General features: G+C 38.7%; 1 protein-coding gene across 2 annotated transcripts in view; it reads left to right on the forward strand.

Annotated features, from left to right (window-relative positions):
- LOC146639603 (CUB and sushi domain-containing protein 1-like) overlaps positions 1-22,567 on the forward strand; it is a 480,470-nt gene that overhangs the window by 267,049 nt on the left and 190,854 nt on the right. For both annotated transcript variants that reach the window (XM_085353830.1, XM_085353836.1), the window contains exons 4-5: positions 13,584-13,778; positions 14,656-14,863. In XM_085353830.1, the coding sequence (XP_085209956.1) occupies positions 13,584-13,778; positions 14,656-14,863 (403 nt within the window). The remainder of the gene's footprint in view (positions 1-13,583; positions 13,779-14,655; positions 14,864-22,567) is intronic.

A 22,567-nucleotide genomic window follows, 5' to 3' on the forward strand; every position in this document is an offset into this window, starting at 1 on the left:
TAACAAAATCGTCCTAATCAACAGGTCAAAATCTGCATTCTCAGCAAGTATTCCAAATTTTATTACTGTCACCGTCAAATGTGGTAACTGAATTCTCCTGGACTGTAGCCAGCTCCACATGTCAGTCCAGAAGGAGTGCACTGATTCACAGTTGAAAAACAAGTGATCCAGACTTTCAATATCATTTTCACAAAATGTGCAGGCGTTCACATCTAAATTAAATTTCCGTCTTAAGAATTCATTGGTTGGATAAACCTCATTAATGATTTTAAAGTGAACCTCTTTTGCTTTAGGGGAAAGAGGAAGTGAAATATACTTTTTTCTTATCGCCTTAACCTCCATGGTCTCAAATTCTTTAAGGATATAATTTCTTTTAACCGGATTAGGGAAAATTTCGTTTATCAAAATATTCCTGATCACTTTGTTTGTAAACCTGCTGTCACCAAATTCAACTCCAGCTATGCAGAGCTGCCTCAGTCCAGGAGAAATTTTAGAGTGCACAATATCTTCTTTTATCATTGATCTCAAAGGGACTGGAATGGCTTTCACTAGGGATTTATATCTCTTAACAGTACATCTTACATCAAATTTCTCACAAAACGTCTCATGCTTTAATAAGACCCCATTATCATCCATAAAATGAGCTACAGCCCAAATCCCTTTAGATCTCCATTCATCCACGTACACAGATTTCCTACACAAACGAATATACCTGTTGTTCCATATAGGGGTATTGTGAGGAGTAAAGTTATGTTTGTAGATTAATTTCCAGTAGAGAAGGACCTGCTGATGGAAAGCTGAGAGTTTAACAGGTAACGAACTGCAATCAAAGTCACAACGTAACAAAAAGTCTATTCCACCCATTTTGCCAAAAATCACACTGGGAATAATGTTCCAAAAGGAATTTTTGTTCCTAATGAAAGATCTTAACCATTTCAATTTTAGTACACCATTCATAACATCAAAGTCAATGGCATTAGCCCCACCCTCTTCATAATTCTTAATCATATCATTTTTCTTTATATAATGACATTTGTTCCTCCATATGAACCTAAAATTAAGATTATTTATAGATTTAATTAGTTTTGGAGATATGGGCAGAGAAAAGGCTGGATAGATTAGTCTGGATAGACTGTCCATTTTGGTTAGCAAAATTCTCCCAAACAGAGTTATGTCCCTTTGCAGCCACCTGTTTAAAATAGACTTACACTTTTCTATATTGGTACAGATATTCTTATTTTCAGTTGATGTCTTATCCTTGCAAATTACAATGCCCAGATACTTAACCTCTTTTTTAATCTGTATATTATCTATTGCTTGCAGGGTACACTCATGCAGAGCTAGAATTTCGCATTTATTAATATTCAGCTGTAGGCCAGAAGCTTTGGAGAAATGGTTGATCGCCTGTAAGGCTAAAGGAATCTGGTCTTCATTTTTTAGAAACAGGGTGGTATCATCTGCGAGCTGACTGATTATTATCTGTTCACCCATCACAGTTAACCCCTCAATGTGACTGTTTTTAATCAAAATAGACAACAGCTCAGCAACCATGATGAACAGAAGTGGTGAGCTGCTACATCCCTGCCTTATCCCTCTATTAACCTCAAACCTTGAACATGTACCATGTTCTAGCAAAACAGAGCTGTTAATGTCATTATATAGCATCTCTATAACATTGACAAATTCCTCTCCAAAACCAAAAGACTGCAGAGTTTTTAATATGAACGTATGTTCAACTGAGTCAAAAGCTTTGTAAAAATCCAAGAACAGGATGTATCCTCTCTCTTGGATTAATTCACTGTATTCAAGGAGATCCAAGACCAGCCTAATATTGTTATGAATTAGTCTTCCTTTCAAAAAACCTGATTGTGTTTCACTGATGATGTTTGAGATGCCTTTCTTTAGCCTCTCAGCTACAGCTCCAGACAGGATCTTATAGTCAGTGTTTAGTAAGGTGATGGGTCTTAAATTGTCTAAAATTCTTTTATCCTTGCCCGATTTAGGAATCAGGGTTATCAACCCTTGTTTCATGCTCGGCATCAGTTCTCTTTTCTCTATCGATTCCTTTAATGCATCAAACAATAAAGTTCTTAGGTCCTTCCAGAAGAATTGATAAAAATTAGTAGTGAGTCCATCTGTCCCTGGGGACTTGTTTAATGCCATTTTCATGACCACCAAATCCAGTTCCTCAATTTTAAACTCTGAATCACACAGATCTTTGAAAGGCTTGTCAATACATGGGATGAGATTATGAATCTTATCAAAGAAACTATCAGAATCAGCTGCTGAATATTCTGAGGAGTACAATTTGGAATAAAAAGTGAAGACTTCCTTTTCAATCTTTCTGAAATCTTTACATTCAGTCCCATTTATCAACAAGCTTGAGATGAGATTTCTCTGCTGTCTACACTTTTCCAGCTTACTAAAGTATGAAGAGTTCTTTTCACCTGCCTCAATCCACTTGGCTCTCGATCTTATAAAGGCACCATGGGCTTTCTCTAGGTAAAGATCGTCCAATTTAGATTGTAACTCCATCAATTTATTCTTCTCTTGCACGTTTAGTTTTTCTTTACTACAGCACTGAGTTATTTCACGAAGTAAATTACTTTCATATTCCCGTTTTTCCCTGTTCAGTTCTTTGCAGAATTTTATAGTGAATTCTCTGATTTTGAATTTAACAAATTCCCATTTCTGTATATTACCCACTACTGAGTCATCATTTTTTATATCTATAATTATATGTCTAATTTTATCACAAAACTTGTCCTTATTTAAAAGGCTGGCATTAAATTTCCAATATCCTCTGCTACTACGTTTCGTTCTTGTTGGTTCTAAGACAAGATCAATGAAACAGTGATCAGAAAGGGGTGCTTTGGAGATTTTAGATTGTGAAGTACACCTCAAAATGTCATCGCTCACTAACCAATAATCAAGTCTTGACCTGCTTTCTCCATTAGGTTTAAACCAAGAATAATTCTTAACTCCAGGATTCAAACTTCTCCAAATGTCTGTAAAATTATTATCACTAGAAAAGTTCTCAATAATGTTATTCTGTTGCCTCCTTCCTAAGCGAGGAGGCCATCTGTCCATCCATTCATCTGGTGTCATGTTCCAGTCTCCTCCTACTAGGATGTAATCTGTGGGGTACATAACTTTAAACTCTGAAATAACATTTGTTAGATTTTCCAATAGACTTTTATTTTGACCCTCATTATTATGTCCATAAAGATTTGTAACAATTAGAAATATACCTTCGCTCTTCAAGACTGCAGTTAACCAATGACCCTCACTATCAGCTTTATATGTTATAATCTCCCCTGGGAACTTATTAAAACAAATCGCCACACCTCCAGATCTGTTAGATCCATGACTGAAAAGAATCTTGTCTCCCCACTGATTAGCCCAAAAGGTAGCATCGGCATTCACAGAGTGAGTTTCTTGTAAAAACAGACAATGACATTTTTGCCCCTTGCAAAATAAAAAAAAGTGCCTTTCTCTTAACAATTTCCTTCAAACCCCGAACGTTTAATGAACCAAAAGAAATTTTTGAGTGAACCATAATAAGAATATGCTAAGAAAATAACTTCTTTTTTTTAAAAAAGAAAAGAAAAATATATAAATATGAGTTTAAATTGTAACACTTGTCACCAACTCAGTGACTAATAACCTTTAACTTTAAGTAGAACTCTTTTGTCCCATTAATAATATTCCACTGTATACAGTCTTACATCAAGTCTTTCATTCAACGTCAACGATCCTCCGTCCTTCGATGTATCCATGAGGACCCCGGAAAAAGGCCCGTTTCCCAGCCCGTCTGGCTTGTTCAATTTGCGGCCACAGCCGCCTCCTCTCTTCCCAGTCCTCCCGCGGCAGTACCTCAGCGAAGTGGAAACCCCCGTTCTTACAGACAGCCGAATCTTTGGTGCGACGCCAAATCTCCTCTTTCACGTGTCTTAGAGCAAACAGAATGATGATATGTCGGACCTTGTTCTCAATCTTCTTCCCAACTCTATGCACCACATCCACAGATTCTTCAAGCTTTGATATCATATCAGGTGCGATCTTGCCAAGAATTCCAATAACCAGCGATCTGACATCTTCATCTCTTTTCTCTTCTAATCCTTTAATCCGGAGGCACCACCTCATTTTGTACCTTTCTTGCTCTCTCACTCTCTCCTTGAGATCGTAGTTATCTTTGGTCAACTGCTCGTTTCGTCTCTCCAACTCTCTAACCTTTTGTTTACATTCTTTCACCTCCTCCGAGTTGAACTGAACCGCTTTGGCTAGGCTGGCTAGCATCGTACTAGCTTGCTTGCATTGCACACTCAGGTCAGCTAGCTGCTCGTCCACTCTTTTTTCAAGGTTTAGAATCGCTTTCAATATAGTAGCATTGGAGACTTCGTCACTTTCACTTATCTCTGCTGACTTAGCTTTCTTTTCTGCAGGCTTCTTACAAGGTGTAGATGGAACCGAATCGTTGCCCCGTTCCCTTTTGCTCATCACTGCTACGTCCATTGCTACGTAGTCATGATCCGTTCCTTCTCTGCAGTCTTCCTTTCCATCACATGGCGATGTTGTTTCTTGTTTTTTGAGGTCGAGTTTGAATTTAGCAGGTTTAACTATACTTGGGGCAGTCATTTTACTACTTTCGAGTGGAAACAATAACGAACACAAAGTAAATTCTGGGACAAGTTCAACGAGCTCCTAATTCGTGCGACTGCTCAACACGCCATCTTGCGCCACCCCTCTCGGGTAGTGACAGTGGTTGCCGCGCTGAGCAGTTAGCTAGTGGCAGTGTGTTCTTCTGCAAATGTAATAAACGGCTGTGCTCCCTGGCTAGCTCACGGGAAGCAAGACCAAACGATAAGATAAGATAACCTTTATTAGTCCCACACGTGGGAAATTTGTTGATACCTCCGTCTCCTCCTTGTCTGAACTCGCCACAATATATTAAGTAATCCAAAGTATTCAGAATACGTTACTGTCATTGAGTAACGTAACGGAATAGGTTACAGAATACATTTTGGGGCATGTATTCTGTATTCTGTAATGGAATACATTTTAAAAGTAACCTTCCCAACACTGCCCTTAAATAAGTCCCACATGTCCCACAACCACAGGGTGAGAATTAATTCTAAGGGCTCAAGCAAAGGTGTCCTCAGAATGTGAAACACCCTAATAATAGCTTTGAATTATGAGTTAGTGGTGTCCATAATGCTACATTAGATGATGAATATTGAAACTAAGAGAGAGCTCATTGAGTGGTGAGGGGCCTCCAGTCAGTTAGCAATGGTTCTTGGCCATAATTGGCCAGGAGCCCTATCACAGTTTGTTTGGTTAGAGCTGTAAAGCATTACGTGTCAGTCAAGCTGTTAATACATTTGTGCCTTGGGAACATTAGCTATGCTGGGGAGTTCATTTAGCTCAGGGGCTTTGGCATCTTTCCAACTGAAACAACTTTATATGAAAAACTAGAGATTAAAACAGTATGGAGATGATATTTATTTATAGATATACACCATGGGAACGGAGTAAAGGTGTTAATGAATTATGGATTGCACCCACAGAGAGATGCTTTCAGTGTGAACTCACTGTCCCAGCAGAGACATGAAGTGAATTCTTCAGTGGTAAAAGAGGATAGTAGGCCAGTAAATACATTTCATCTGCATCTTTTCCTAAAAATTGTGCTTGTATGTTAATTGTGCAAACATTACCTTAAAATTAGCCAATTTCTTCTAACTGTGAAGAAATTGTCATTTTCTTACAAAGGGACATACTAGACCGAATAGTTTGCTCTCTAAAGTTCACTTACAAGGCTTTGGGTGACCGAGGTTGTGGGAGTGTTTTGGATTCAAAACTAAAACTGACCTGAATTTTGAGTTGAGTTGAAATAAAGTCCAAAAAGTCTTTTTATTTAAAAAAAAAAAAAAAAAGTTAAGCCAAAGTTTTAATCTCTGTGGAAAGTTGAATTTTCCCCAACATATTTCAAATGTTAACATCTGTCCAAATCCCTGTTTGGCAAAATGCGCACACACTCTGACATTTGTTCTGGTTCCGCTTGGTTTTAACTTTACAGCCCCCTGGAAACCAAACAAGAAATTAGTGATTTTTGCCAGGTATGAGGAGCTGGATTTGACAAAACATCTGTTCCAACATTAGCTCGTGGCAAGTTACATGCTCTGGATACAAATATATTTCACTCCAGTTGTTTTGTTTGTCTCAGAGATGTAGGGGTCATTTTCCACGTATTCCCCGTGTTTTTACTGACAGTTCACAGAGAACATCAAAATAATAGCATTTTGATCTTCTGACATCATTCTATCTATTGTATTAATTATGTACTGTACTGTTTTTTTCCACTTGATGTTAACAGTTTTCTATTTATTTATTTATTTATTAGTTGTGACTGACATTTTAATGAAAGCAACCCATTCTGTACTTGCTATCATCAGCCTCTTTAGATATAGATCTCTAACATATCTTTTTTATCTGTGATTCTACACATATGTTCAGACTCAAAGATGTTAAAAAAATGAGCAAACATTGAAAATCTTAGTCCTTGCTTTTTTCAAACAAAAATTTAATCAGACCTAATTAAAAGAATACATAAAGAACTGGACCATAGGTATACTTAATAATAACACTGGTATCTATAAAATTGTATCTATATACATTCCTATTTACAGTATATCATATATGTTATTTGTATCCCACTATAGAAGAATCTTGTTGTGCTTCTGTGGCAGCAATAGAGAAAGAGAAACTAATGATGAAGCACTCTGGGAATGTTTAATTCACACAGACAGAATAAAAACAAATTAGAAAGGATCAAACAGAAAGTAGGATACAAATATCTATGTTCAAGAATTCTGCAAGACAATAATAATAGTGTATTAATGATTTACCAAAAGGCTTTATCAACACCTCTCTCATGCACCGCTTCCTGTCTCTTTCACTTCCTCATTCCTTCTGGCTGTCATTGTTTACTTCCGTAACCCTTCATTTGTTCTTTCCCTTTTAACACAACTTGTTCTTCCCCTCCCAACTCTTTCTCTTCCATCCTCTATTCGTTCTTTTTTCATTCACTCATTTTGCGTGTCTAAACCTCGCGTCACCTTTTCATCAATACTGAAATGTTGCCCTTGCGAAGAGTTGCTATAGCAACACACTGACCTGCCCTAAGGCTGTAAAGGGCTGGAAGGGACGAGCACAACAGAGGAGCACCATCAGTCACTTTCAGGAGAATCTCACATAAGCACACACAAGCACGTTCACTTGTACGCAGTCATCTTTCCATGACTTCAGAGGACATTACAATGCATTCATTCTCATGATTACGCTGACCATTCCTGTAACTTTAATCTGGTTTTCCTCTAAGCTTAAATCAAGTCTTCAACTTTAATTTTATTGATCTACATTAAAAGATTTGGGTCCCCTTATTCTTACTTTGTCAACAGACATACAAATAGGTAGTAAGTTTCCAGTGATGACTGGTGGAATGAACTTCTTCCCCATTACCACATGGAGTGGGATCCAATCTGCCAATCAAGTTTCTAGTTGGGACTTTAGCTTTTTCTCTCCCGGAGCACTTTGTTGCTTTTCTTGTATATTTATGTATATTTATCTTTAAAAAAAAACTCCCTCAGACAATGGTGTGAGTGCAGTAGTATATATTTAGATGACACTGACATACCAATTGGATAGCAGAGTACATGATTATAGATGAAAACTGCAACTTGACTGGTTGGCAGAGACACACAACTGCAAGGTGCTAATTCTCGTGCTGTTGTGATTGCTTATTATGCAAAACACCACTATGTGTTCACCATAAATTAATGATAAATAAATAAATCCCAATGACCTCAAATTCTAGATAATTGCAATTTTTAACCATGGAGCCGTCCAATATTAAGTAATCAATGTGATTATGCTGCTGAATGCAACTACAAATGGGTAATTTGAACTTTCCCAGGCACGAGGTCAGAGCTAAACAAGTCTGATTAAAAACATGCCAAACAAATCAAGAAAGTTGTGCACACAGCTTTTATTGCAGACTTGATTTACATTGTAATTAATGTGGAATATCCCCAAACTAGTCCTGATTGTTAGTGGCAAATAAACAGCCATTTGTTCCTCTGAATTAAAAATAGCTAACTTATCAACTTACCACCTATCTATGACTCATATATGTGGGCCCACCTTTTGCTGCCACAAAAGCCATGACCCATCAAGTATGGACAGGCTGCTTTCTTTTCACAGTGTGTCTTGGTGCTGGGCGTTCTCCAGGAAAGTGATGCACACATTCCCGATAAGCCACATGATGTATTCCTCTCCTGGTCTATTTCTGATGCTCACATGCTTATTGTTGGAGTTTCTGGCAGTTGACAGGAGTCAGCATGGGCACTCTGTACCCAGCTGGGACTATGCACCCCTATACACAACAAACTGCGATGCGCTGTGTGTCCTGACATCTTTCTATCAAAACAAACATCATGTTTTTCAGTTATTTGAGCTACAGTAGCTCGTTTGTTGGATCACACCGCACGGGTCAGCCAATGCTCCCCTTGGGTTTGATAGATACTGGCCACTGCAGACAGGGATCATCTTACAAGCGCTAAAGTTTTGGAGTTGCTCTGACCCAGTCATCTGCCCATCACAATTTGACCCATGTCAAACTCACTCATTGTTATGCTTGCTCATTTTTCCTGCTTCTAACACATCAACTTTGAGGGGAAAATGTTAAATTTCTCCCTAATATATGCCTAGTCTCAGGTCTGCACCCTTCTGGATAGAGATCTCATATATCATTCTCCTAAGGCCATCACCCATTTTGGGCGGTCACTGCTCCTAGTGTTCCAGTTAACACATTCACCAGTCATATCTTCTCTTGCTCTCAATCCTTGGTTTCTTGACCTTCTTGTGTTCACACTTCCTGATGTTGCCATCACTTGGTGTGCTATATTGATCACTATGGCCATCTTCCTCTGCTTGTCCACCACTGCTACTCACCTGCTACCACCACTACTCATCAGCAGTTTCTCTATCTGTATCTCTATCTGTATCTGGAAGTCCCACAGGATTCTAGCTTGGTTATTCTCAACCACCTTTGGGGGTGTATTCCATTTTGATATTGGTACTTCCAGACCATACTCAGCACAGTATCAGCTCAGCTGTATACTAGGCCAGCCACTTGGTTATCATTAACATCTTGCTCGCAAAACACCAGCTACTGGTAGACCAGGCAGTCGCCCGAGACTGCAAGACTAGGTAAGGTAAGGTAAGGTAACTTTATTTATACCTAAAGGCAAGGTAAATTTGCTTTACAGAAAAATGACAGCATTTGACATCCCTTTAAAAACACACATACCTAGTAAATATATAAAACTCACTGTGACACATACTTTAATATTTCGAATCAAAAACAGTTCTTATTTAATTCAGTGACAGCAACGGGGACAAAGCTATTTTTATAACGCTTTGTCCTGCATCTCGGAAATAGAAACCTCCGTCCTGAGGGAAGAAGCTGAAATTCACCCCTTAGAGGATGGGAACCATTTTTAAGGATTGATAAAGCCATCCTCTGTACCTGCTTAGAGTACAGGGAGGCTAAACAAGACTGTGGCTCACCTATCAGACGACTGGACCATCTCACTATCTGATTTAGAGAGTTTTTCTCTGTGACAGAGGTCTGACCAAACCATGCCACCAAACAAAAGGATAAAACAGACTCAATAAAAGAACGATAAAACAAAGTTAAAAAATTTTTGGTCAATGTGGAAATGAACAAGTTTCCTAAGGCAATAAAGGTGCTGGTGACCCTTTTTACAAACTGATTTGCAATTTTGATCAAAGTTCAGTTTTTCATTTATTATGGTCCCAAGATATTTATATGATTGTACTTGCTCTATTTTCTGACCTTTAATTAAAGTGACTGCTTGCCCATTTTGTTGTTTCCTAAAATCAACAACCATGTCTTTTGTTTTAGATATGTTCAGCTGGAGATAAGACTCCTCACACCACTGAACAAAGTCATCAATGACTGGACCGTGGTTAATTTCACCCTCTTTCAGTAAGCTGACAATAACAGAGTCATCTGCATATTTAATAATGACCCTGTTTTCATGTCTGCCCTGACACATATTTGTATAGAGAGTGAATAATAAGGGCGATAGGACGCACCCTTGAGGAGAACCTGTGGAGGAGAACACTGGGTCAGACAGAACCCCATTTATTCTCACTCTTTGTGACCTGTCAGTTAGAAAATCTAAAATCCAGCCCACCAGGTTTTTCCTGATTTCAAACTGTTCTAAAAGTCTTTTAATTAAAATATGGGGCTGTATTGTATTAAAAGCCGAAGAAAAATCAATGAAAAGAAGTCTTGCAAAAGTCCCTTTACTCTCTACATGTTTAAAAATTAGATTTAGTAAAGTCAAAAGTGCGTCCTCCACTCCTCTGTTGGGCCTGTATGCAAACTGCATTGGATCCAGCTGACCTTCAGTCTCTTTCATAATCACATTTCTGATGATTTTTTCAAAGACTTTCATGACAACTGAAGTGAGGGCAACAGGCCTGAAGTCGTTTAGAATTTTTGGACGACTAGATTTAGGGACAGGAACCACGACTGCTTCTTTCCAAAGAGAGGGCACATGTTGTGTTTGCAAGGATTTGTTAAAAATAACCTGAAATATAGGACTGAGTTCATCAGCACAAGATTTAATTAGGCGGCCACTAATATTATCAGGACCCTGGCTCTTATTCACATTGACTGTATGAAAGGCCTTTTTAACATCGCTGAGTTCAATGATAAAGTGCTGAGTATCTCTCAGTTTCTGTTTCAGTTCCAAAATATCCTCGCTAAAATCAGAAGAACTAAAACGAGCATAAAACATGTTTAAAGCATTTGCAAAATCTCTGTCTGAATTAAAACCATCTAAAATGACCTGACTGCTGCTCTGGGGATTTTGAAACCCTGCTATGGTTTTCATACAAGTCCAGGCAGACCCCAAATTTTTTGCAGCAAATTTGCTTTCAAGAAGGTTTTTGTAGCTCTGTTTTGCTTTCAAGATCTCGATTTTCATTTCCTTGGTGGCTGTCTGAAAATCGGTAACAGCCCCCTCTTTAAAGGCCTGTCTCTTTTTCCTTAAACAGGATTTGACACTTTTAGTGACCCATGGCTTATTGTTAGCGTAAATTTTAACGCGCTTACGGGGTATAATCATGTCTTTACAAAATACTGCATAAGAGCTAGTAACATCCACCAAAGCGTCGAGATCATCTCCACAAGACTGAATAAAAACTTCCCAATCTGTACACTTAAAACATTCCTGCAAGGTAAGCACAGATTCTTCTGACCATATGTCAACATCCTTAGTCTTTGTCTTCTCTCGTTTTAAGACAGTTTTATAGATGGGCAGAAGATGCACACAGTTATGGTCAGAAGATCCCAGAGGAGGAAGCGGGAGGGATTTATAAGCATTCTTCACCGATCCGTAACAGAGGTCCAACATTTTATCCCGTCTGGTAGGACAGGCTGACCAACCTGTGCCCTGACTGGATTGATTACAAGAAGGTCAATGACTCGATGCCCCACACCTGGATCCTGGAATGCCTGGAACTATACAAGATCAACAGGACCCTAAGAGCCTTCATCAGGAACTCAGTGGGGATGTGGCGTACAACACAACTTCAAGCCCAAGTCACACACAAGTCACAATACAGTGCAGGATCTACCAAATATATATACGACATTAGCACTGTTACCTCATAGCAAGGTCCTGAGTTTGAGTCCACCATCGGGCTGGGGTCTTTCTGTGTATAGATTGCATGTTCTGCCAGTGTCTGCGTGGCTTCTATCAGGTATTCCGGCTTCCTTCCACATGTCCAAATACATAAAATAGTGGAGTTAGGTTAACTGGTGATTTTAAATAGGTGTGAATGTGCAAATGGTTTTCTGTGATTCCCAAATCACACCTAAAATTTAATTTTAGGAGATGACATGATAGTTAAACCACCACACTTGGTGTTTGATGATAAAATATCAAAACATCAAGTGTGTTAACAAGGATACTTAGGCCTTAGGACACTCTGATTTGTCTATATGAGGGAAACCCTTTGAGCATGAGGCAGGTATTTTTCTTTCTTTCTTTTTTTAACATGACAGCTTGGCAGACACAGAACTCTACAGTCACATAACTGTGACTAATGACTTGGCTTGAACACATGATTCTTTCTTTTTTTTGCTTTTTTTCCCCATTCTTCTTTCACTCCTTCAACCTGTCCTTGAGTCAGTGATTTAGCTTGGGCTTTGGATTTGGTTTTGTGCCTCACCGTATTAAAACAGAGCAGGGTGGATGTTTGTGCAGAGGACAGAATGGTCAGCTGAGTGCAAGTAACTTGTCTCTGATGCATGACTTCATACAATCCAAATAATGAGTCAATTATAGTAAATTATACATGTTTGGACCCCACTGCAATTAGTTCACCTCTCTGTTTTGCTGTGTGACTGGAGTCTCCTCTTCTTTTCCAACCTCCTCCTCCCCACCGCTCTCTTCCCATTTACTCCTTCTCCTTCATTATATCACTAGTCTTTCTCCTACTCCCTCTTCTCTTGTCTGTAGCTTTCTCTTTCTCTCTTTTTCTCCTCTTCTTGCTCTCTTTGTCTTCCTCTCACCCCATCCCTTCCCCTTTCTCAGTGTCCTAGTTCACAGGGTCTCATGGTGAAGCTTTGTCTAATTACCATGCTAGCATTTAACTGGAACAGCGTACACAAACACACAGATTGACTTACTCAACACCCCTTACACATAAACACACTGCACAGTGCATGCCCATAGACAGATACACATAAAAGCCATTTGGATGCACATTACGAACAGACATTACACACCCAGCAAGTTAACATGCTCCAGTTATACAAGTACACATAACACACAGCATACACCAGGGTTAGATACAGTGGAATTTGTCCAGGTTGAACTACAGCCACTGTGTTGCTGCCCCTTCTGTGAAGCTAAGGCGTGTTGGCTACAGTCATAGTTGATTTTGGCCTAGTTATACCATGAACTGCCTGTAGCTTCTCCCACTGTAGAGCTGTGTCATCTAAGAACGCGCAGCAACAGATGCACATTGGAGGCAAAATGCTTGCCAGACATCTCAATACCACGCAGTCACTTTAGCATATTTTTAGGTTTCCTGGGAAAACCAAACATACATACAATATGTGTCATTTTGTGTGGGTAATTAGGTTGACTGTAAAATATAGTATATTTAATAATTAACTGATTAAGACAAATAAAAGCAAAATGCTGAACTCAAAGCATTTTGCTTATTTTGTACTGGATATTTTTACCGCTTCAAAGTAAACACAAATTGCTCAGTAACCCTGACTGACTAATAGATCTATAGTTGAGCTGTTTTATGTGGTAACAAGCCAAAAAGTTTGTAGTTCACACTAACACTCGAATATTAAAAAATACTGCAAGAACTTCTTGGTTGGTTATTTTTCACTATAACAAATAGTTAAATTAATGGATATTTTGGAGGTAATAAACGATTTTCTCTGTCTGCTCTTCTCTTTGTTTCAGTGCTGCCGAGTCATACATGTGGCACCCCTGGTCTCATTCCAAATGGAGTCATTCATGGCTCGCGGTACAACATGGGGGATAAAATCCGATACAGCTGTGAGTCAGGGTTTGTATTGGAAGGACACAGTATCCTCACATGCATCGTATCGCCTGGAAGTGGAGCACAATGGGACTTCCCATCGCCTTTTTGCAGAGGCAAGACATTTTTTCTTTCTTTCTTTCCATTTTCAATTCATTGATATTGCTTCTAGAAATTTTTTAGTAATGCCGTTCAAAGGACTTGCAGTAAATACAGTTTAGAAGATGGAAACCATTCTTTTTACTTAAATGAAACTGACAAGATACCTTTCACATAATCATGACCCAAAGCTAAGTTCAAAAGTAAACTGTATGTACTTTCCATTGTCTCCATTGGAGTCTTTCAGTTCTTTCATTTGAACTGAACTAAGCTCCGATTGAAGGAAATGAAAAACTGTTCACCAATTATAGCCATGAAAGTAAAAGATGAGAAAAAAAATCACATCGCTAAGATCATGAGAACTGAAGAAACTTGACATAAGGGTCATTAGCCAGAAGATGAGAGCCCCTGTGTATTGATTGCTTCCAATGCACAGAAAAGTCTGCCTCAAATTACATCACAAACTACTGTATCAACCAGATGGTGCCCAACATCCTTAAGTAAAGCCCCTTTAATGGTTCATTAGTCTACAGACAAGAACAGATCTGTTCATATGTCTTCCATTAGAGTGAGTAGATGGTTGAATAGCTCTATTGAGGGTTTACTAAATGAGTAGTTGTGAATGAAAATTAACAGATGATCTAAATCATAGTGATGATGTGATAATGACAATACTGTATTTATCTCAGCTCATAGTGTGTGCATTGTGTTTATTTGTCTGCTAATGTTAGAGAGGCATGTGTCAAAAAGTGTGGTTTTTAATGTGTGAAAACTTTATTGACACAAAAAACATGAAATAAATGATAAGCCAACCCAAGAAGGCCAAGAAGTTAAGTTACAAAATCAGTATATGAAATAATAAAAATAGCATTCGTTTCATCTGTTTCTAACCAGCCGAGGGAGCGTGTGGCGGTACGTTACGAGGCACCGCGGGTTCAATAACCAGCCCTGGATACCCAGCAGAGTACGACAACAACCTGGACTGTACGTGGTCAATCCTTGCTGAGCCCGGGGACACCATAGCTCTCGTCTTCAATGACTTCTTATTAGAGGACAAATATGACTTCCTGGAAATCAGCGGGACAGAAGCACCAAGCATATGGTAAGACACATCTCACACACAGATTGCAATGATGAGCCAGATAACGCAGGGGTCTTTGTACAAATCAGCATGACTGAGGCACCATGTGTCGAGCGGTAAATATATAATGAAAACAGAGGCACACACAATCATCACTGACACTTAAAGCTTTAGTGGTATTGTCATCTTTTATGTGTTTTTTTATTTTATTTTGAGCAGTGAAAGAAAGAGTGTAGCATAGATGTAAACAAAGTGGACATTGATGTTCTATAAATTAGGCGGATGCTTCATTCCAAGAATTAGCAACCCAGAGACTATTGTTCAGTTATCTGATTTGCTTACACTGAAGAGAACAGTTGTTGTTTTCACTCCAATTTTCTCTAACAAGAGTACTTTCAAGAATGGCTTTTAATTTTAAAAGGGGACTAATGATGTTGTTTGGGAGGACAGATACAACCGCTGATTGATTACCCACACAGGAGTCCTGTTGATTTTCCTGATTTATTCAAATCCCATAGGCAAGGTGATAAATAGTTGTGTTTTTGCTCCCATTTTTTTGTGTAGTGGAGTTTGAAAATTTGCACTCTGCTGTGCCACAAAACGCTCTGCTTTTTAAATTTAGAGCACTGTTGGAAGTCATGTTGGTTTGTTTGAAATATCACACGCATCCAGTGGAGGCTTCAATATGTTTGTGCAAAGGTGAGAGAAGCTTAATGGTTAGGGATGGGGAACTTGTTTCCAGGTTGTAAGTGCTGGGAAATCAAGAGAGGGGAAAGTATGAAGTTGTTTGGCCTCTGTCAGTAATAACAACAGACATGCCTGGAAGCAAAGCCTAATTAGACATTAGTAAACTCTAAATTTTTAGACATGATTGAAACAAAACATACATATTCTCGTCTCTGTTAGCGTAGGTTGCTTTCTTCTTCAGAAAGAGCAATTACTTTGATTTGAAAGGGATTTGACATCTGTGATACATTTTTGGTGTTACATAAACACCAAAAACCAAAATCCTGCAATGCTTTGTTAGCAGCATTTGCATCAATAGTGGGTATTTTTGTATGCAAGTTCTTTCGATAGTGTTGTTTAGACACAACAATACAACTTCAGAATATTAATCATTAAAAATATTTTCCAAATAATAAAACCAATTGCAAGAGATTGCTTTTAGAGGATTCTTTCTTTTTCTCATGTTCTCCTAACTGTAACTGATGTGTTCCATGTGTAGAAAATGCTTTGTGATTGTGCTACTGCTTGCAAAGTAATTGAATGAATAGGTCGACAGATAAATAAGAGGAGTGAAAGAGGCAGAGACAATAGCACTGGATGAAAACAAAAGGAATGGAGAATAATTGTGCATTTAGTGCTGTCACCAGTCAAGCAGCGCGCGTCAACCCTGGCATTCTCATGATACCATTTGTGTGTGTGCGTGTGCACACGTGTGTGTTTTTTGTCAGGTCTTAAGTGGCTCTCTGACAGGGTGAGCTGTTGATTGTTTCTCTAGGCTCTGACAGATTACACACAGTCAAGTGCACACATGCATACACACAGCTTGGCTCTGACAGTATAACATTCAAGGACCACTGTCAGCCCACCCTCTGCAATGCAGGGGCAAGATAAGGAAGAGTAGTAGAGAGTGCACCCAACATTTTGTTACATGGAAAATGGAGACTGCAAGAACTAAGCACTTTTGTCTTGACTGCTCTGATTAGGGTTTAACATCTCTGTCATACTTACTTAAAAGAAAAACTCCTGCAGTAAAGATTGAGGTAACTTGGTGATTTGTCTAATGAGCCACCGCAACAGGCTGTGAACCCATATGGAAAAGATATTTTTAAATCTTATAAAGTTTGTATCTGTCTTGTGTGAAACTTGTATGAAAAGCATATAAGAGTGAAAACAGATATAAGATCCCTTGAAAAATTATATAATGAAACTTGTATGTTTTGGATACTTACTAAAACAATATATGAAAGTAATGAGAAAGTGGCCACTTTCATGAGTAAATCATGTAAGCCTTATATGATTTACTCATGAAAGTGGCCATGAGTAATCACATATAAGTTTTTACTATTTCTTTTCCATATGGGAAAATATGCACCATCTCAAAAAAATGTTTTCAGCTATATAGCAAAACACAGAAACCTAGATGTGTACAACAAAGTTCCCAAATTGGGAATAAACCAAGAGATGTTTCAGTTATACCACCCACATGATTTAAAAAAAGACCTAAAATAAAATGGAAAGGGTTTTGCCATGCACAACCTAATACAATCCTAAGTACTTTTCTCCAGAGGTGGGATTAAGTGATGACTGACATTTTCACTGAGGCATGAAAACAGGTCATTGTTAAAATGACTGACACCTGACAAGACTACTCTGATGGATTCTTCCTGTTTACAGAGAGCATTTTCTGATTGGCTGTCCCAAAAGCAATTTCCTGTTTCATGTTCCTGTCTGCTAGTGGCAAGTTGAATGTCAGGTTGACTAGCTGTCACACATACACATACGCACAAAAACACACACACACACACACACACACACACGCACAGAATTGGTCATATTATGCAATTCCACACCTCGTATTCGTTTCAGAGACAAAACTTTATTGCTGCAGACAAGTGAATATGTTAAACTGTTTGTACACCTCAACTATGATGGTATTTGAAACTTAGTCTAATTTGTAAGATTATGTGATGGATAATCCAATAGCTGGTCCCAGTTTTCGGTCCACTGTGCTTTACTGGGTTGAAAACTACCTGTTGAGTGAGGTCGAACTGGCAAAAAAAAGATTGATTGACAGAAACAGGGTCAGGAAGACACAAGGTAGCAAAAACATCCAGTTATTTGTGTTGTTGATTGCTGTGTGCTAATGGTATCATAGCTCCGAAAGGGCTTTGGACTTTAACATTTGATAGTAGGTTATACAAATAAACTGACCAAACTTTCTTCCTCTACTTTATTAGTCATTCAATTTTTGCCAGCTACATATTAATGGTTTGTGGGGAGGGGTTGGTGTTCTAAATTTAAGATGTTATGTATTCGAATGTGTGGCCTGTGCCTGTGTATGATGGAGGGGGTGTGTATCTGCATGCATCTGTTCTTTCAAGTAGCATTTAGTCTTACAGTATGTCTGTAAAGTTCTCAGTCATCCAGGTCATCGTAGTCTAAGGAGCTGAAAGAAGCCCAACCGGTCGCAGCAGATGGCCCCGCCCCTCCCTGAGCCTGGTTCTGCTGGAGGTTTCTTCCTGTTAAAAGAGAGTCTTTCCTTCCCACTGTCGCCATAGTGCTTGCTCACAGGGGTCATATGATTGTTGTTTTTTTTTCTCTGAATGTATTATTGTAGGTCTATCTTACAATATAAAGCACCTTGAGGCAACTGTTGTTGTGATTTGGCACTATATAAATAAAATTGAATTGAAAATTGAATTGAATATCCACTGTGAATGACCATCTTTGAACAGAGCCGGTGGCTTACGACACCAGCTGTCTGCCATCTATAATTCAGTTTTGAGATCCCTTCTCAGACGCCATAACACACACTCACATTCTGGGCCTTTTGACCTCAGGAAATCACATGATAGGGTCGGGCCAGGTTTGGGGCTAGGTTGTGACCTACACCCATTTTCACACCTTGGCTCATGTGATTAGGTAGAGGATCATTAGGGGGTCCATGTCGCTCTTGGGGGGACACTCCCGTAGGGCTTAAATCTGGGACTCTCCACCATTTGACCTTAGAACTGAGGGAGCTTCTCGGATAACAGGTGAAACGTCTTCAAGCAACTTAAAGAAGTCCAGACGCTTTTCTTTCCAAGCTTAGACTACTCCTACAGTAGGTGTAACTAAGGTGTAACTCCTAATGGACTGGCATCAGTAGCAGATGCATATTAGTTAAATGTGAAACATTCAGAGAACTCCATGCTGATAATAATCTGTATAAACCTCTCAATTTTTTTAATTTAAATTCAGATACTATAAAAATAATAGTACAGTACAAAAAAATAAAAACATATAATGGCAGAAAGTGGTTTATCATGTTTATTATTCGAATAACCTACCAGCTTTGTTACCCTATGACTTTGCTATCCATCCTTGACTACAGATGGAGAAATGTCAGTGATTTTGTTTATACTACTTTGACTAGAAATCCCTTTGATCAATTCAGAAGCGCCAAACCTAATACGCCTCTGGTTTGGTGAAACAGGAGCATGAAAAATGACTTCAGCCTCTTACAAGCGTAAGCCCAAAAATGTGAGTGCTCTGAAATTGCAAACCTATTCATGATCTTGAAGGTTTAATGACCTTTGTGGGGAAAAGGCAATTTCTGGGAGTCAGGTCCTAAAATTAGGCAGTGTAAGGACATATTATAGAAATGTAACAAAAAAATAGTTGCCTAAAGACATCATATAAAAGGTACAGATTCATGTAGCAAATGGTTTCAGTTCATTGAGAATTGATTACTTCAGGCCCATCTGTGGGAGGTACTACACTTTACTGGAGAATTAAGTTGAAGTTTTATTTTATAACTGAAGCACGTTTTAATTCTAATGTTGTCATAACTTGAACTATATAGACCACAGAGAAAGAAAAAAAATACGAGCTAACCATACTGTAAAAGCAAGATTACCCAATCAGCAGTGTTGTCGGCAGTAGATTTCCTCAGTTTCCTGTATTACACGCTGATATATCTGTGGATGTACTTTTAAAGACAGTGAAAGGGATGTCATAAATCTTCATACATTTTCTTTTTCTCCGATAATCTGTGAGAGGAGATCTCAGAGGAACTTTGGGAGAGCGTGCTGGACACAGTGCACAAATCACCTGTCTGTGTAAAACATGAGCTGATCCAGTTTAAAGTTTTATGTCATGTCCACCAGGTAAAAGTTAGTCTCTAGTCAATATAGAAGTAAAAATAGATGCAAAGAAGTGTTGTGAAGTCCCTGTGCACATATTCCAGCCTTGCCGTCGTCTACAGTCCTATTGGAGGGAATCTTTATAGTATTGTTTAAGAATACTGGAAAACTGGATATGGAGTTACAGAGGCCTTTGGATAAGTAGTCCAGGCATGAGGTGTCCATGCACCTGGTGATGCTTAAATATTCACGATGTATTTAAAAATCATATACATTTCTGTTGTTTTCCATACTTGGTTTCATATTGTTACTCTTCTTTTACCAGCCACTGGTTACGTAAATACTCAGCTTAATGTTTTTTATGAAATATAGACTGTTATCTGTGACAGTGTAACTACTGTTATCTTCAGATCTGAATGTATTTTTTCTTTCTCTGATTATACGAAATGAGCTTTGTTGATCATTTTAATGAAGGTTTACTGCAGGTCTTCTGCAGCTCTTAACCCCTCTTCTCATTCCATTGCCTCCACCTTTCACTCTTTTTCATGCTTGCCTTTATTTTTTTCTTTCTCTGCACTCTTAGCTCTCTGTCTGGCTATTCTTTCATTTCCCTCTTCCCCTGTGCTCCTTTTGCCCAGCTCTCATCCTCTGCCTCTGTCTTTCGATGCTAAGAGAAACAATGTTGGCGATCTGTAACTTAATGAGTCCTTATTTATAAGTGCTTACAATAAGTTCAAGTGTCATATTTTCAAGAACAGTTTATTAAATTTAGTTCTATCTTGGTCACTACAGTAATGACACTGATTTTCCTCAGTGTTGAAAACTCAAGAATTTGCATGAGGATTTTGAAAAAGTAGTGTTTAATAATAATCAAGTCGGTAAAATGCTCATTCGTTTTTCTGCGACTGAGACAGTCCCCAAGTTGCTCTTCATACACATGACATTCAACATTAGATTCTTTTGTAGCAGCTTGACCTCGGTGGTCTATCATAGTAATGCTTTGGTGTGCAAGTCCTTGATCATTTGAACTGACCCTCTGGCCTCTATACTTATCTGGAAGTTCAAAGAGCACCACAACCAGCCTGCAGCATCTGTAGATGAACCTTGTCCATCCTCAGAGCCTTTTCATGACACATTCAATGACTGCCAAAGAAAGAGGCTAGATATTTTTTCTCCAAATGTTGTCTTTCTTCCTATTTGTTCTGCTCTCATGTCCCTCTGTTACATCTCATTTCTCCTCCGTTTAGATCTCCTGCTTTCTGATCCTTTCCCGCTGCTTCTCCCTCGTTCCCCTTCGTGCAACTGCCAGTCCTCCTCTTACTCTCTTTTTCTCCACTTTGTGACACATCACTTGTCCTGTTATTACATTTACATTTTAAATTATGTTTACTGTCTGTGGGACTGCCGGTGTGTGTCTCTGTGTGTATCAGTGTAAAAAGGGTGAGTGTGACATTTAAAGTAGCATTGTAGCCAGGTTTTGCACTAAGGAGTGGGAATAAACAGCTATCTGTTGTGGATGATGTGCTTTACACTTGTGACCTGTATACAATAATTTATTTTTACTGTGGCTTTTTGCCATTTTACAGATGCACACATCCACAGGGATTTGCAGTAAGTGCAACAATGCAGTAAGGTTAAAAATATGTATTTGCAGCAATTCAAGCAGCCAGTCAGATAAGTAGGTGCCAAAACATTGGTGCCCCAGTAGTATAAAGTTGTGCGTCTGTGTTTATCTTCGTATCACAAAAAGGCTAGTTGCCCTAACAATAGAAAAGTGCTAGAATATTCCCACAAATAGCTCTCTGCTGGTCTTGGTTTACTTGTCCATCTCCTCTCTACTGCATGACTTGGCCTCACGTCTTCTGTTCCCTTCTCCCCCCCCTGGCCTGTCAAACATCTCCTTTTCTCTTTTCCCCTCTCCAGTGTTTTCATCTTTCATATTTCTTGAGTTTTGTAAACATTCCTCTCTCTCTCTTCCCTGACATGTTCATCTTTGTTTTATCCTCACAGCTTAATTCTTTATGTGATTCTATTTTTTATATATTTTTGCTCTTTCCATCCCTCCTCTCATTTTCCTTTCCAGCGTCACTTTCTTTCTCATTCATCTCCATTCTTTGCAATCTCGTATTAGTATTGCCCAACCTCATTTAGGCTTGACTCTTTCTCTCTCCCTTTATCACTTTGACCTCTCAAAGCGACTAGTCTAATCCTTCTCTTCCTGTTCATTTAAGTGACTTTCTCGCTCTCACCTCCTCTTCAGTGTTTTTCCTTCCGATTATTTCTTCTTTGCTCGTGTCTTTCTTTTAAGCTCTCTTTCACTTGCGTTTATTCTTCTGTGGAAAAACCTCCTGTTCCACCTATCCTTCACGTCTCTCCTCTCTTCTTCTCCTGTTTCCTTTTTTGTCAAGCATGCTTGTTTTTGAAAGATTAAGGGAATCTCTCTTTTCATTTGCTTCTCCTCCTTTTCTACCTTTCTTTTTAGTTCACTCTCATCTCCCACATCCCTTGTTCTGTCTCCTCTCTGACCCCTTGTCTCACTCTCACTCCAGTGTCAGGCAGGACGCCAGTACGCATGAATAATGGAAGAGAGGCAGCATATCATGCATTTTTTTCTTTCTCTTCTTAACATTTCCCCCACCTCTCTTTATTTTCGAGACATATAAGAATTTACTACCCTGTATTAAATTAAACTCTGTATATAAACAAGATTGTAATCGTTTAAGCCCTATAATATCTGGAGTGCATGAGAACCTTTTAATTACAACTTTTAGGTCTTCAAGGCTTATTCAGAATACTTACTTTTCTAAAATGTCGACACACACATAAATGCACTTCAGCTGGTTATTAATGTACTAACGCATTGGACCACACCTCT

This window comes from Diplotaxodon limnothrissa, linkage group LG1 (assembly GCF_057381915.1).
Source record: "Diplotaxodon limnothrissa isolate DT_005_m linkage group LG1, D_limnothrissa_male_GT1.1, whole genome shotgun sequence".
Taxonomy (NCBI): domain Eukaryota; kingdom Metazoa; phylum Chordata; class Actinopteri; order Cichliformes; family Cichlidae; genus Diplotaxodon; species Diplotaxodon limnothrissa.